The 17,903-nt window shown below is 35.8% G+C and overlaps 1 protein-coding gene across 14 annotated transcripts in view; it reads right to left on the bottom strand.

Moving 5' to 3' along the window:
- CSPP1 (centrosome and spindle pole associated protein 1) overlaps positions 1 to 17,903 on the bottom strand; it is a 192,467-nt gene that overhangs the window by 51,643 nt on the left and 122,921 nt on the right. For 12 of the 14 annotated variants that reach the window (XM_070802623.1, XM_070802624.1, XM_070802625.1 and 9 more), the window contains 6 exons: positions 17,441 to 17,511; positions 11,776 to 11,869; positions 10,692 to 10,749; positions 7,615 to 7,823; positions 5,139 to 5,260; positions 4,699 to 4,783 (listed from right to left, as the gene is read on the bottom strand). In XM_070802623.1, the coding sequence (XP_070658724.1) occupies positions 4,699 to 4,783; positions 5,139 to 5,260; positions 7,615 to 7,823; positions 10,692 to 10,749; positions 11,776 to 11,869; positions 17,441 to 17,511 (639 nt within the window). The remainder of the gene's footprint in view (positions 1 to 4,698; positions 4,784 to 5,138; positions 5,261 to 7,614; positions 7,824 to 10,691; positions 10,750 to 11,775; positions 11,870 to 17,440; positions 17,512 to 17,903) is intronic. The other 2 variants (XM_019973529.2, XM_070802627.1) reach the window with 1 other exon arrangement.

The following is a 17,903-nucleotide window of genomic DNA, read 5'->3' as shown; positions in this document are numbered from 1 at the left end:
ATCCTGATACCAAAATCAGACAGACTTCAAAAGAAAACAAAAACCAAAGACCAGTATCACTCATGAATATATAGACAAAAGTCCTCAACAAAAAATTAATAAACTGAAAAGTCCAGCAAGATATGAAAAGGACTGTACTCGCTGACCATGTGAGATTTACCACAGGAACGCAAGTTGATTTAATATATCTGAATCTAATAAATATATCCCCACCATACTAACAGAATGAAGAACAAAAACCACAGGATATCTCAATAAACGCAGAAAAAGCATTTCACAAAATTCAATTTCCAACTCAGTAATATGTTGAAAGAACATACCAAATACCCCTTCCTGAATCAACAAAGAATACAAGGGGACTTCCTCAAGCTAATAAAAGCGATATGAAACATCTGCAACAAACATCATACTTAATGGTTAAAGACTGAATGCCTTAGATGCCAAGATAGTAAGATTATCTTGACAAAATGGGTAAATTTCTGCCTAACAGCAGAATAAAATGAAAATGCCCATTCTCATAATATCTATTCAACATTGCACTGGATGTTCTAGTCAGGGCAATTTAACAAGAAAAAAAAAAAAAAAAGCATTAGATGGAAAGGAAGTAACCTCTATTAACTGATGACATATTATATATACAGAAAAATGCTAAGAAACCCATCAAAAAAGGAGTCCATCAAGGCTGTATATTGTCACTGTGCTTATTTAACTTATATGCAGAGTACATCATGAGAAACGCTGGGCTGGATGAAGCACAGCTGGAATCAAGATTTCTGGGAGAAATATCAATAACCTCAGATATGCAGATGACACCATCCTTATGGCAGAAAGCAAAGAAGAACTAAAGAGCCGCTTGATGAAAGTGAAAGACGAGAGTGAAAAAGCTGGCTTAGACCTCAACATTCAGAAAATGAAGATCATGGCATCTGGTCCCATCACTTCATGGCAAATAGATGGGGAAATAATAGAAACTGTGAGAGACTTTATTTTCTTGGGTTCCAGTATCACTGGAGATGATGACTGCAGCCATGAAATTAAAAGACGTTTGCCCCTTGGAAGAAAAGTTATGACCAACCTAGACAGCATATTAAAAAGCACACACATTACTTTGCCAGCAAAGGTCCGTCTAGTCAAAGCTGTGGTTTTTCCAATAGTCCTGTATGGACGTGAGAGTTGGACTATAAAGAAAGCTGAGCACAGAAGAATTGATGCTTTTGAACTGTGGTGTTGAAGAAGACTCTTCAGAGTCCCCTGGACTGCAAGGAGATCCAACCAGTCCATCCTAAAGGAAATCAGTTCTGAATATTCATTGGAAGGACTTATGCTGAAGCTAAAACTCCAATACTTATTTGGCCACCAAATGCGAAGAACTGATGCATTTGAAGAGACACTGATGCTGGGAAAGATAGAAGGTGGGAGGAGAAGGGGATGACAGAGGATGAGATGGTTGGATGGCATCACTGACTCAATGGACATGAGTTTGAGTAGGCTCCGGGAGTTGGTGATGGACAGGGAGGCCTGGCGTGCTGCAGTCCATAGGGTCGCAAAGATTGGACACGACTGAGTGACTGAACTGAACACTAAATAGATTTACAGATTTTATATCCTCTCCATCAAAATCTCAAACTGAGCAGCTCATTCCAAGTAAGATTCACATGGAAATACAAAGGATCTAGAATAGTCAAAAAAGAATCTTGGAAAAGAAAAACAACTTTGAAGAACTCATACTTCTCAATTTCCTAACTTCCACAGAGCTACAATTATCAAGTGACACCAACACAAGGACAGACACACAGAACAATGGAAGAGAATAATCCCAGAAAGAGACTCACAAAAACATGCCCAGCTTTTTTTGACAAAGGTATAAAACCCATTCCCAGGAAAAAGGATCTTGTCAACCAATGGTTCTGGGAGCTACTGCCACTCACATGGCAGGGAATGGGTACCCTGACCTAAATCTAACACCTTACCCAAAAAATAACTCAAAATGGATTATGAAGTTAAATGTAAAACTATAAAAACTTTCAGGAAAACAAAGAACTAAAGAGTTCTTTTGTTTTTTAAAAACAAAACGTAGAAAATCTTTTGGATCCAGGCTTAGGAAAACAAGTACCTAGATACTTGATACTGAAAACATGATCCACAGGAAAAAAGTTGATATATTGGACTTATTTAAAATTTACAAGTACCCTTCTAAAAGGATGAAAAGACAAACTTTAGACCGAGAGAAAATATTTGCAAACCACATATCTGACAAAGAACTAATATTTAGGATATACAAAGAACTCTTAAAAACTCAGTATTAAAAAAAAATGCTCCAATTGGAAAATGTGCAAAAGACATCAACAGAAAGTAAAAAAGTGAAAAGTGAAAGTCTGAGTTGCTCAGTCATGTCAAACTCTTTGCAACCCCATGGACTGTAGCTCACCAGGCTCCTCTGTCCATGGGATTCTCCAGGCAAGAATAGTAGAGTGCGTTGTCATTCCCTTCTCCAGGGGATCTTCCCAACCCAGGGATTGAACCTGGGTCTCCTACATTGCAGGCAGATTCTTTACCATCTGAGCCATATCAACAGACGTTTCACCAAAGATTTACAGATGGTAAATAAACACATGAAAACACGTTCAACATTATTAGGAAACTATATTAAAACCCCAATCACTATATATACACCTACCAGAATGGCCTAAACACAAGTCACATGCCAAATATTGGGGAAGATATGAAGAAACCAGGTTTTTGTTTGTTTTTTAAAAAAACAGGTTTTTAATACATTCCTGATACAAAAGGAAAATAGTACAGTCTCTCTGAAAAATGTCTGGCAGTTTCTTACAAAAGTAGGCTTGTAACTACCATACAACCCAACAAATACTCCTAGGCAATATCCTGAAGAAATAAAGACTGTGTTTACAAAAAAAAAAAAACCTGTACAAGAATGTGTACAGCAGCTCTATTCATAATAACTTCAGTTCAGCTCAGTTCAGTCGCTCAGTTGTGCCTGACTCTTTGTGACCCCATGAATTGCAGCACGCCAGGCCTCCCTGTCCATCACCAGCTCCCAGAGTTCACTCAAACTCACGTCCATTGAGTCGGTGATGCCATCCAGCCATCTCATCCTCTGTCGTCCCCTTCTCTTCCTGTCCCCAATCCCTCTCAGCATCAGAGTTTTTTCCAATGAGTCAACTCTTCGCATGAGGTGGCCAAAGTACTGGAGTTTCAGCCTTAGCATCAGTCCTTCCAAAGAACACCCAGGACTGATCTCCTTTAGAATGGACTGGTTGGATATCCTTGCAGTCCAAGGGCCTCTCAAGAGTCTTCTCCTTGAATTGATGTTCAAAAGCATCAATTCATAATAACTTATAAGATCTTTAATAAGTGAATGGTTAAACTGTGGTACATCCCCACCAATGAATGCTACTAACAATTTAAAAAATGAACAATTTACACATGCAAAAACCTGGATGAATCTCCAGTTATGCTGACTCTAAAAAGTCAACCCCTAAAGGTTACATATTATAAAAATCCACTTATAAAACATGCTTGAAATATTACAGAAATAGAAAATAGATCAGTTATTGCCAGTGGCTAAGGAGAGAATTCGGGTAGGACAGAACTATGTCTGGCTATAAGAGGGCATCTTCAGGAATCCCTGCAATGATGGGAGTATATTTTGATTGTATTCAGTGTTATGTATCTGAGTGATACTGAACACAGTTTTGCAAAATATTAGCAACTGAAATATTGAAAATGCTGAAAGAAACTAAAGCGTACACAAGATGTCTCTATATTGCTTATAATTTCACCATAGGAATCTATGCTTATCTCTACATAAAAAGGTCATTTTTTTAAAATGATGCTATAGTGTGTTCTGTATATATTTTTGTGGTTTTATTTGTACATAAAATGGGTTCCTGAATACATATTTAGGTATATCTACCTCTGGATGAATGAGATTCTAGGTGATTTCAATTTTTTACACATTTGTACTCTTATCAATAAGACCCACAAATGACTTTTCTAATAAAAGAGAGGTTATTCTTAATTTTTTAAATGTGCTTTCTATGAAATATGAAAACACTGACTTAAAAGCACTGCACATAACGTTGTTGTTATTCAGTCACTAAGTTGTGTCCAACTCTTTGCAACCCCATGAACTACAGCATGCCAGGCTTCCCTGTCCTTCACTACCTCTCACAGTTTCTTCAAATTCATGTCCATTGAGTGGGTGATGCCATTCAACCATTTCATCCTGTGTGGTCTCCTGCCCTCAATCTTTTCCAGCATTGTGCACTGGTTATGTAATAACTGGAAATTAAAATAAGTTATATCTGTTCTGATGGAGAAGGCAATGGCACCCCACTCCAGTACTCTTGCCTGGAAAATCCTATGGACGGAAGAGCCTGGTAGGCTGCAGTCCATGGGGTCGCTAAGAGTCAGACACGACTGAGCGACTTCACTTTCACTTTTCACTTTCATGCATTGGAGAAGGAAATGGCAACCCACTCCAGTGTTCTTGCCTGGAGAATCCCAGGGACGGGGGAGCCTGGTGGGCTGCCGTCTATGGGGTCGCACAGAGTCGGACACGACTGAAGTGACTTAGCGGCGTATCTGTTCTGAACAAAAAAGAGTGCACTGAATAATACAGGTTCAATGGAAGACAAATTAACCTTGAAACAAAGAATTATTTTAACTACTTACACAATAGGCTGTACTGGCTGGTGGGTGACAGGAGCTGTAACATAAGGAGCAGGAGCAGGCTGTACTCCCATCATCCCTGAACCATCTAAAAAGAAAACAAACACATTTATGTCTGAGTACTCACTTAATTACACTTTATCCCTAAAGGAAAAGTCACATACTGAAAATGCTACCTAAGGAAAAAAAAACATATTTCCTTCTGAGTTAAGAGTTAGCAAATAATGCAAGAAAACATGAAATAGTTATTTCTTAAACCTAGATAAAAAGGAAATAACTATGAATTATAACTGAGTTTTAAAGTAGAGCATTTACTAAATCAATAAATATATAATATTGGAATTAAGTTGTGCTTTTTCTCATTGACGTATTTTTGCTTGCACAGAAACCAATTTTCTTGACTGAACTGCTGTACAATAATGTTTACCCCACAGATAACTTACAATAAGCAAGACTAGGATCCAAAGTATTCCTGGCCCCATAGAAATAGTACGCGTCATCGTAAGGAGTTCGGTAGTTCGCAGCCAAAGGGGGCAGCATGGGAGGTGGAGGCAGAGGTGCAACTCTGTACCAACAGAAAATTGGGAAATTCTTCTCATATTTCATTGCAACTTTAAAAAAAAAAAATCAAGATAGTATTCTTTTACAAAAATCTTACTGAAAATCTAATTGCTACTTTAGGAAAAGTCATCATCTTGCTTCAGTATCTTATCAAAAATTATAATTCAAAAAACAAAAAATATAAAATTTCAGAATTTAAGGTACCACAGTTACTCAGTGAGTATCTAATTTGTCACCATCTGCCAGTATTGAACAAACATGGTCTCTGTCCCTCAGAAATAATACAGACATAAAACAACCATTAAAGCAGCGTATAGCAAATGAAGCAGTTTCACAGGTGGCACTAATGGTAAAAAAAAAAAAAAAAAAAAAACCTGCCTGCCAATGCAGGAGACATAATGAGACACAAGTCCAATCCCTGGGTTGGGAAGGTCCCCTGGAGGAAGGCCTGGGAACCAACTCCAGTATTCCTGCCTGGAGAATCTCATGGACAGAGAAGTCTGGTGGGCTACAGTCCAAGGGGTCGCAAAGATTTGGATACGATTGAAGCAATTTAGCACAGCACAGAGCAGATGAAGCAATACAAGGAGACATGGGGTGTTAAAAGAATAGGAACATTTAGATTTTATGGAGTAGGAACATTTAGATCACATAGAGAAGGAGAAGAAGTATCAGGATGTTTTCCAAGAAAGGCAATGCTTCAACCACGCTGCCAGAGTGAATCACAGAGGAGGAGGAAACAAGAAGAAGAAAAGGCAGAGGTACAGAATGGCATTACAAGTGGTTCCATGTAACTGAGAGAAAGGTGTATTTTTTTTTTAAACTCTAAAAATGTATTGTTCTTTCAAAGGAATTAAACTATAATGTGAAAAAGAAACTACTTAAATATCAACAGTAAATTTTTGACTTAATTTTCAGCACTTCATAAAGTTAAAACTTCTGAAAATGTCTACATCAGCACTTCATTAATGATTAAGAAGTATCTCTGTATTTCCACCAAGGCAATATTTTCCATTTGTTAAAAGGTAAAAAGCAGATTCCTTTAGATGAACAGAAAGACAAAGGAGGCATCCTAGAATGTCTTCACATTTGAGTGTGTATCTTAGGTTCCCCTTTGTATACTTCAAAATAATTCTAAAGAGCTGAGAAGGCATTAAAGTTCTCTTCAGTCATGAATACTCTTCACATTTACTAAGCATTTATGTGTCTAATCTTACTATCCTTACTCTGTAGATACATCAACAAAACAGCTGAAAAATTACTATAAAAGAAAACTTTCAGTATCATTAAAGCTTAAATTTTTAGAGATTTATACAAGATTTAATCCTCATAACAATCCTCTAACTGTAGATTTAAAAACATATACACACACTCACACACACATATGTATGTTACTATTCTACTTTTACAAGTGAGAAAACTGAAGTTCAATAAGTCTGGTTTGCCCAAACTCCAGGCAGTGAAGCAACCATTTTAATCCCTAAGTCAACACTGATATCATCTAGCCTTTTGAGTTGGGAAGCCATCAGATGAAACGAACCAAACACCTGATAAGTACGGTAAACATGGTTAGACAATTTGTTAGCAGTAAATAAAAGATGATACCAAGTATTACTGAAGGAATGTATAGCCCAGAAAGTATCAATGTTAAAAAAGAAAACACCTGATTAAATGTAATCTGTCAATTAATACATTAGTAGTGAACAAAAAATAAGCAAAAATCCTGAGAGAAGAAAGTATAGACCAGAAAATACCAACATTAACAAGATTTTCTTTATGTTTATATCCAATATAGTATGATGCCTTTTACCTGTGACATTAAATCTTTACCCTAATACCTAAATTACAGGTTTTATAATCTCAACACTTTATTTCAGATACTTGAGTTGCATAGCCTGTAAGTAATCACAGAGAAAGAGTTGAAGAAAACAAACTAAAGTAATATATATAAAACAGTCACATTAGAAACTTTTTCAGCATTAACTGAAGGAAGTATTCAATGTTTGCCAAGTGGAAATTACAAAATTGAAAATGTCCAGGTTTTATATGTTAAAAGATATTAAAATAGACATTCCAAAATATGACCTAAAACTAAATATTAAATGTATTTAGTTATACATTTTAAAAATACTGAAGCATCTTTAAACAATAAAAGAATGTTATAAGAATTTCTCTTGTTTTTTAACAGAGCAAAGATCAACAATGAAAACACATTTCAACAGAAATTATTTGACAAAATCCATTAATTGTACGAAAATCTCTGAAGGATACCATCATCTGCTTCAGCAACTACTTCTAAATATAAAATATAATGATACCTTACCTAATTTCCAAACACAAAACATTTTAAACAAGCACCTGGGAGGCACCATGTCACCAAGAGTGCTGCTGAGTCCACTGTGCACATCTTCACTCTGAGATGGGATGGAGTAAACTGATGGGATGGGTGGGACAGATGGGGCGGACAGAGGAGGGAGAGGTGTCTGGAAAGCTATTCTGGGTCTCTCAGGTGGTATCATCTCTTCAAAGTGTCTTGGTGCCACACTAAACTGCTTTAGTCTATCAGGCTAAAATAAAGAGAAAAATCTGTGTGTCACATGTAATCATAAATTTAAAGGTGGAAGAGATCTCAAAAGACCCTCTATCCCAGACTGCCAGCAGGCACTTAAGTTAGACACAGAGCAGAGACACAAACACTTGGGATTTCCCAGCTGGCTCAGTGGTAAACAATCTGCTTGCCAATGCAGGAGACCTGGGTTTGATCCTAGGGTTTGGAAGATCCCCTGGAGGAAATGACAACCCACGCCAGTATTTTTGCCTGGAGAATCCCATGGACAGAAGAGCCTGGAGGGCTACAGTCCATAGGGTCACAAAGAGTAAGACACGATTGAGTACACACAACAGAATTTTACAGCTGTAAGAGATTTTTAAGATCCAATTCTTATTTTATAAAATGAGTAACTGAGTCTCCATGAAAGTACATAAATCACCTAAGGTTTCACCATTAATAAATAAGCAAAGACTAGAGCCAGATATTAATTCTAAATATAAAACTCTATTATACTATAACACTATGCTGCTTCACTACTCTCAATTGTCATCAAAGTATTCTAACATTAAAGTTTCTCCAGAGCAGAGTGAGCAAACATTTTCTGTGAAGAGCCAGTTAGTAAATATATCAGACTTTGTAAGCCACATGATCTCTTCGTAACTTCTAAAGTAGACCGAAACAGTATGTAAGCAAACTAGCCAGGAGGGTGTGATGCAATAAAACGTGACAAAAACAGGCAGCAAATGGATTTGGCCACAGGTTATAGTTCGCTAACCTCTGCTCCAGAATATCATTTAAGTGCCCTTTTCTAAGATTTGCACATCAAAAATAAACCCAAAAGTGATGGTCTAAATAACTATTACATGTAAAATTTTTATTTATTCTCATAAAAAGCAACTTGACACTCTAAAAGTTGTTTAAATATAAATAAGAAGATCCATCAAACAAAAAGGTAACTATAAATGAGAGGTTTAACATGCCACCACATTATATTAAAAAGTTCAAGATTCTAAAAGGAAATTCTTGACTGTCAAAACTCTTTGGAAGGTATTTACTGACAGAGGAAAATATATTCCGTTTTGGAATTTATTCTTTTTTCCTAGCACTTTTAGTTTCTCAAGAATGATTTCTCAGATGAATCTTAAAGTTTTACTCTATGAGAAGTCAAAAAGTACACTAGGAGTGATACTGGCGCAGTATCAAAATTTTTAAAATGAAGAATCCACAGGTTATATGTAGCATAAGAAAATGTAAGACAAAAGTTGCCTACAACAGAGTTATTTTCAGTTGCTGTATTCTTTTTAAGAACAAACTTTTTAATGTAATTTTTAAAGAAATTAAAGTTTCTTAAGAGATGAAACAAAAACTTGCCCTAGCAAATAAATTCTACACATCCAACTTTAGACTTTATTTATTTTATTTTATTTTTTTTTAATTTAAATTTTATTTTATTTTTAAACTTTACATAATTGTATTAGTTTTGCCAAATATCAAAATGAATCCGCCACAGGTATACATGTGATGGGGAACACATGTAAAATAGACTTTAAAACAAAGGCTGTGAAAAGAGACAAAGAAGGTCACCACATAATGATCAAAGGATCAATCCAAGAAGAAGATATAACAATTATAAATATATATCCACCCAACATGGGAGCACCGCAGTATGTAAGACAAATCCTAACAAGTATGAAAGGAGAAATTAACAATAACACAATAATAGTGGGAGACTTTAATACCCCACTCACACTTATGGATAGATCAACTAAACAGAAAATTAACAAGGAAAAAAAAAAAAACATGTATCTATAAAGCTCACTAAAGCAAAGCACAGTAAAATGAGGTATGGCAATAAAAGGCGTTAAATTTATCAAAAAAAAAAAATAAATAAAGTGCTGAAAAATTAAAAAATAAAATAAAATAAAATAATGTGTGTGCCTATGAGCATGTATGTATATGTGATAAATGCTTAAGATATACTCCCAGGGATGATGTAGGCCAAACAGCATTTATTTCCAGTTATAAGTTCTAAGGATCTAATGTACAACATGGTGACTATTGTTATTACTACAGTACTAGAGCTAGGCTTATTTTAAGCATTAAACTGTTTATGAAATTCTGAGATTCTCTTATTTAAATTCTGCATAAGTCAGATTTTCACATATTTTTGAGTAGCAGTTTTCTTGACTTTTTTTAAATTATACATAGCTCACACCACCATGTCAATTTTTTTTTTATTTTTGGTGATAATCATCCCATTAACAAAAAAATGACATAGATAATAATTACAGCTAGAAATTCAGAGCTATAAAAAAAAAAAAAAAAAAAGAGATGAAACAAAAACTTGCCCTAGCAAATAAATTCTACACATCCAACTAAAAAAAAAAAAGTAGCTTTTGAGAAGAGTAATAAATTATTACCTTCTCCTTACTCAACTGCAATGATGTGTATAATTCATTCCAATTATGAAAATTAAAAAATTAAAGTAATATAAGGTTATTACCTCTAGATTTACATTAAGTAAAAATTATTAAAATGCTTAGACTAGAATTAAAGATTTCAATTTCTCTGGAAACCCCTCTAATACAACAAACATTATCAAAATACAATGAAGATTAACATTCATTATATATTAAACTAAAATAGTGCATGAAAATAAACTGAAAGGACTAATTTATAAGAAACTTTAAAAATATATATATATGAAAAGGGAAAAATTATCTTAGAGAAGTAAAAAAGAGTTAGGACTCCTGAATTTAGTTTATTACTGTTCAAACTTGTCTACTCTTACATTTTCCCCAATATGCTCTGTCTCTACCTGCCACTACATCTGAGCCTTATTTGAATGAAAGAGTAAACATTAAAAGATGGCAAGAACTCTTACCGATTTCTCAGGGTCTTGTGCTCCAGAAGCTGCAACCCTGAGATCCAAATCTTTTTCTCTAAACAAAATTAAAGTTTTACATATTACAAGGTTATAATAAACAGTATCAAAATCATAATCATTATTGAAACAAACTTACAAAGTCCATGCAATGACATCTCCAAAAATAAATAGTAAATAATTTAATTAGCAATAAAACCTTAAATAATTCTGAAAACTAAGTTTTCTGATTTGGTGGAAAATAAACAAGCATTCACATGCAAACTGACTTGGAATAAATATCTCTAAACCAGTGCCTGGGATACTTCAAAGTTTAAGCAATTTACACAGAATAAAGAAGTAAAACAAAGTCTTAGTAAAACAAATAAAAACTTCTTTTAGGGTACATGTATATCTTCAGTTCACAAAAGGGAGGATTAAAAATTAAAAGTTAACATGATACTCTCCAATAAGAGTATTCCAGAAAAATGATCTTAAATATGGCTAATACCAGACAAGAGATACTGGCTTCCTCTAAGAAAAAGGCAAGACTAAAAGGTGATAAGTCTCGAATTCTCTAGAACCAAAATATCTATCCCTAATTTTAAACTGAAATTATTATTTCAGAGGTCTTTCTACATGAATGATTACAAATTCTGCGAGTTGTATACAATATAAATATCTGTGGATCTCTCATGATTATTTTTATATGGCATGTACATACACGTGTGCTTACCATTTCATTGTTAAAAGACAAAACGCTTTTTACTTGCTACTATATATGGGGATAACACAGTGGGCATGTAGATAACATTAAATGTTCCCCTAAAATTGAAGAATTAATGAGAATATGTATAAGGCCTATTACAGAATGAACACACAGTCTCTTTTGTTACCTGTGATGAAGAAAGTGATCACGCTCAAAGTATCTGTTTTATTACCCTGGCTGATTTACAACGTGGAGACTGAAACAGAATGATTTACAAACACAGAACTGTATTATGAAAAATATTCCCTTATTTTACCATGTAATAGTTACTACCATGTCATTTTAAACCAACATTTAAATTCAAAACATGGTTGTTAAATGCAAACCTTTCATTACCGTCTCTTGTTCCTCTGTTGTTCAGCCATTTGTTCCAATAGTTCTTGTCTATATTTCTCTTTCCTTCTCTGAATAAGTTCTCGATCTTCACCCCCTAGAAAATGGTAAAAAAAAAAAAAAAAAAGGCAGTCTTAACTCTGAAGTAACACATGTAACTGCAAAGTTAATTTTTTATTTTTCATTGTAATTATATCAGAGTATAATTATTACATATGCAGCAAATATAGAAGGTAAAATCACATGTAACATTACCTATTCAATTTTAGTTTTATAATTTATGAATAACTACTATGTGTCAAACACAAGGCACATTAATCCTTCTCAAAATTCTACATTAGTCAAAAACCTTCTTAAATAAGAGAATAATTTCTATTCCCACTTTCCAAAAATCAGGATACTATCTCTACTAATATTTCTCACAAGCCCCTTAAATTTAACAAGTGTGTTCAAAAAGGACATCACAAAAGCAACTGTCCTTTTGTTTTCTGTTAGCGGCCTAATAATTGAGCCTCAAAACGTCACTATAACTTTGCTATCTCATTCTTTCTTATTTATTTCATGTGAGGCCCCTCTTCTCTACTGTTATGGCCATCAACCTTGGATAGGAACTCTATATTTTACCTGAATTGCAGCAATAACCTTTTAACTTGTCTCCACAACTTCTTCCCTCCCTATTCTAATACATCTAGCACACTTACATACGATTAACTGTCCTAAAGTACAACACTAATCATGATGACACCCTGCTCAAAAAATTTCAATGGTTATTTCAATTCTACAGAAAAAAAAATATGTGAACCTTTTACTCTGGTATCACTTATATGAAAATCCAGTCATGCAAAATCTGGAAAACTACACAAATCACAGGATATCAAAAATGCAACTGAACCAGAAACTTCTCTACTACCTTAATTATTAGTTTCCTTTTGTCCATTAAGCACAGATATCAGCAACACTGAAGCTCCCATAAGGTAATATAAATCATGTTAAGGTTAATAATAATGGTTTACAATCAAAGTAGATATGTCCATTCTGCTTCTGATCATGATGGAATTAACAAGCACAAAACTCAGCCTTCCATTAAAAAAAAAAACATAATAAAACTAGGCAAAATATATGAAATAACTTTTTCAGACACTGGACAACAGGTAGCACACAAGTGTAATACCTGAGAGAAGGTAAATAAATGTGAGCACCTTTCAAGCACCCTCCGTTTCTGCCTGCGTGCAATCTTCATGGGTATAGGGAGGGAAAAAATTTAACATGGGAAACAGTTAAATTGAGCAAATAAAGGTCAAAATTAGGAAAGCTAAGTGGCTAGAAGTTTGGGCCAAAAATTCAAGAAGAAGTGTAAAAGGGCTTTGGAAATCTGTAAAGGGGTTCCTCTGAACTTTACTGTGAACTAGTCAGTGTATGCAGAGTGAAATTCCATTAGGCTGGGCAAAAAATTACGAAGAACCCATAAACTGAATTCACAGACCTCCCCCAATGAAGTGGGGAGAAATTTAAGCTCCAGCCAGCTAGACTGGAGTTCTTGGTGATCCTTTAAGAGTATTCAGGGAAGAGGAGCAAGCATGAAGGCTGAGCAATCTTCCTCGAGGGAAGGTTGCTCTAGATGTTCCAGCTGAGTTTAAAATAAGGCCTCAGAGAGACTGGTCCTTAGGAAACAGAAAAACATGAATGTGGCAGACAAAGTTCTCAGACATATCTACATTCTTTCTCTGCCTTCTGGCACAAACTTCCTGTACAAACCTTTCCCTGAGTGTGGCAGGACTGATGACTTGCTTCCAGCCAATGAATGTGGCAAAGGTGAAAGGAATCTGCAGATGTATTTAATTGAGGCACCAAATCAATTTTGAACTAATTAAAAGGGAGATGATCTTGGGTGGGTCTGATATAAGCAGATAAAAGTTCTCATTGAGTTCAGAGATTCTCCTTGGTGGCATGATAAAATGAGCAGTCTTGGAGGAAAAGACCAAGTGGCAAGAAATAGCAGACGGCCTCCAGGAACTGAGGAGAGTGTCTAGCAGATACACAGTAAGAAGCCAGGGCCCTTAGTAATGCAGCCACAAAAAAATTAATTGAGCCAAAAATCTGAAAGCTCTTCTTTCCCTATAAGACCCCAGATGAAAAACAGCCTGGCTGACACCTTATGAGATCTTGAGCAGAGGACCCAACAAAATTAATATCACACAGAAACTCAGATGTGTGACATTTTGAGCCACTAAATCTTACTAATCTGTAATGCAACAATAGAAAAGCAATACAGTGACCCATTACCATTAGAAAAGTTAATCCGTTGGGGGAAAAAAATCACAGAAACAGATGATAGAACAATGAACAAAGATGTTAAAACAGCTACCAAAACTATGCCCAAATATTTAAGTGAAAATAGTAATAAGGATAAAATAAAACTATTATGAAGAACCAAATAGGGACTCCTCCTTAGAAAGTAGAAAGCCACAAGAGAACATTGTTCATACCCTACAATAGGAAACGGAGAAGGCAATGGCACCCCACTCCAGTACTCTTGCCTGGAAAATCCCATGGACGGAGGAGCCTGGTAGGCTGCAGTCCATGGGGTTGCGAAGACTCTGACACGACTGAGCGACTTCACTTTCACTTTTCACTTTCATGTATTGGAGCAGGAAATGGCAACCCACTCCAGTGTTCTTGCCTGGAGATTCCCAGGGACAGGGGAGCCTGGTGGGCTTCCGTCTATGGGGTCGCACAGAGTCGGACACGACTGAAGTGACGCAGCAGCAGCACAACAGGAAAAAGCTCATCTACAAAATCGTAACTTTTAAAAAGCCCATCAGAGAGCTGAGGTTATAAGCAACCAGGTAAACTGAATTTCAAAGGGTATAAAAACCAATTCATAGAAAGATGGGACAAGACAAGTGTTTTACCTTTACCAGTGTATGGAGAAATGGGCAGCAGCCTTAACAGTAAGGAATCTGCCTACAATGCAGAACACCTGGGTTTGGTCCCTGGGTCAGGAAACTCCCCTGGAGAAGGCAATGGCAACCCATACAAGTATTCCTGCCTGGAGAATTCCATGGACAGAGAAGCCTGGCAGGCTACAGTCCACAGGGTAGCGAAGAGTCAGAAATGACAGAGTGACTAATACTTTCACTTTAGAAGTAGGTAAAAAGAAAATAACTGAAATGGTAATGAATTCTTAAAGGTTTGTGTGGGGTTGGAGTAGCAGTGTAGCTTCTCTGAAAGCCCCAGACACAAGGGGAATCTGCACTTATTTGCTGCCTTCACCTGACGCTCATGAGAGGCTGGAGATGGGGCAACACAAGACACCTGGAAGACAGCATTCCGAGGCAAAATCAACCAACCAACCATTGCCCACATTCCAAACTCTTCTCTCATATACAGAAATCTATTGGTTGAAGGACAGAAAACCTTGGACCCAGAGTTCTGCCCTCATACAAAGCAAAGGTCTGCTACTGCTAGGGGAGAAGCAGGAAATTCTTACATAGAAGACCCTCCACAAACACAAAGGAGAGTTTGGCCACCACCCTGGGGAGAAGCAGAACACTAAGACTCATTGCTGAGAACCAAATACACAGGGCCAGCCTGGCATCGAGGAACAAGCTACAGCAAACCACTGCTGAGCAAGGAAAACTGGCGAGAGAGATCCTGTCTGTCGGGGGCATGGAGGAAACTGCGGAAGGTGCAGAAACACTGCGAAAATCCCTCCAGGCCCTACACTAAGAACAAGGTAGTCAGGAATTGAACTCTTCTCTCTAAACAAGTCATTAAAGATGTATCAGACATGAACATCACTATCAACCAAATGGCTTGACATTTATAAACTATTACATTCCACAACCACACAATGCACATTCTTTCAAGTACACATTAAACACTCAGCAAGACAGACCGAATTCTGAGCCACTGTTTAAAATTTTACTTAAAAAATTCAATTTTGAAATAACTGAAATTTAAAAATTATTTTCCCCACAAGGGAATTAAACAAGCAGTCAATGACAAAAAGACAGCATGAAAATCCCCAAATAATGGAATTTAAAAACATACTTTTGAATGATCCATGATTCCATTATAAACCCCACAATATATTATTTTTGCTCTCAGCAGTCAACTGTCCTAATTCTTCAAAGAAAGCAAAACGCTCTAAACAAGATCCCTGGGGAAAAATTAAAGGAAGACAAATTCCAGCTCAAGAGAAATGAGAATACTGCAACAATCAGAGTCACCGCAAGTTGGAATGTACTGCCTCAGGGGAGAGTAAGTTCCCTAAGGGGACACACAAATATAGCTGGGGAAAAAAGATCCAACCATGCGGTAAATCACTGAATTAAATGAGCTTAATAGTCTATTCCAAGCAACAGAGTCTATTATCAAATATCAATCTATAATTCCTGGATTGAATTAATGATAAATTCATACCATTCATCTTTAAAATTTTAGGGTATAGTAATCCATTTACTGATAAAATTGTCAGTGGGTTTCCAACACAAAAAAGCATTTCTCCAATTTTTATCATGTTTAACAAAAAAAGAATCCTAAGAAGGAAGCCATTACTCTGACTTATTGATAGGTTAAATTGGTCAATTCTCATTTAAAGACATTAGAATAAAACTCTGGGTATTATGCCATTTTTCTCATAATAGCCATTTCAAGGAAACAAAAGTGAGAATATCACACAAATATATATCTCTAAGCCAAAATTTGCTGGGAATTTTTGAAGGCAGGATTGCTGGGAAAAATTTTTGAAGGCAGGATTGCTGGGAGGAGAAGGGGACGACAGAGGATGAGGTGGTTGGATGGCATCACCGACTTGACGAACATGAGTATGAGCAGGCTCTGGGGGTTGGTGATGGACAGAGAAGCCTGGTGTGCTGCAGTCCATGGGGTCGCAGAGTTGGACACGACTGAGCGACTGAACTGAAGCTAAAATTTAAATTACTGATTGATTTTAGGTTGAATGAATATAAACTGCATTCTTATACTCCAATTTCTTCATATACTTCACTGAAATAGAATCTCAGGCAATTTTTCTAACATATTTACACAAAGAACAGACCACTTTTCTACTTAAAAGTTACACACAGGGAATACTTTCTCTTCACACCCTTTCTGAAATTAAATGTAACAAGTTAATAGAACAAATCAACATGCTTAAGCAATGACCTTCATTTCTGACAAAATGAACAGAATATCTGGATTATAATCATTATTTGACCAAAATACTTTCTCAGAAACTAAATGGAAAGAACATGGGAAAGGATTTTATCAAGAGATTTCATTCAGGGGAGCTAAACTAAAATGTACGGCACTTTTGTGGTAGCTAAAGAAAAAGAATCAAGAAAAAAATATTACGTATAAAAAAGAATATAAGAAACAGCAACACTACAATAAAGTGAAATTTTAAAGATTTTACTGAACTTAATACTTCATTTATCATCTACAGAAAGTTCATCACTAAATAAAAGCTATTTAGCTTTAAAATTATACACAGAGCTATATAATACATGCTAAATGTTTAGAATAGTGCCTATCACAGAGTAAGCACTAGAGAAATTTTTCTATTATTAGTAAGAGTGGTACTAATTACAACAGTGAGTTCTCACTAAAGACCTTTTATAAAACACTCCACAAAAATCTAATTAACTGGAGGGCATGTACACACCAAAGAGCATTCCCGCAAAAGGACTGCATGTCTCTCGATAAGTAGGTTTGGATGGTTCATTGTCTCGAGCACTAAAAACAAAAAAAAAACAAAAAGAATCAAGACTCAAACAATTTTCAGGAAAAAAATGTTAAAGTGAAACGTAGGTGTGAGTTATTGGCCTTTCAACATACTGTGGATATTACTAACATAACAGTTATTACATGTTTTTAAAACAAAGGTAAAATCACGGCATTTTATCTCTTTACACAGTGGGACTCCAAGGCATTCACATAAACATGTGACCTTTTTCTTCAGCCAGCTTCACTGACTCCAGATTCAGTCAGTGAAGGGTTTTATAAAATAAAACCCTTTTTCATAAGAACAGTTACCCCAGTAAGGAAAATGAACATCTAAGTACACATAAATAAATCCCCAAAAAAGAGGATGATATCTATACCACCCACACTCTGAAAAGATCATC

This window comes from Bos indicus, chromosome 14, assembly GCF_029378745.1.
Source record: "Bos indicus isolate NIAB-ARS_2022 breed Sahiwal x Tharparkar chromosome 14, NIAB-ARS_B.indTharparkar_mat_pri_1.0, whole genome shotgun sequence".
Classification (NCBI taxonomy): domain Eukaryota; kingdom Metazoa; phylum Chordata; class Mammalia; order Artiodactyla; family Bovidae; genus Bos; species Bos indicus.
The sequence above is the reverse complement of the archived record's forward strand: the minus strand, read 5'-3'. Positions and strand labels throughout refer to the sequence as shown.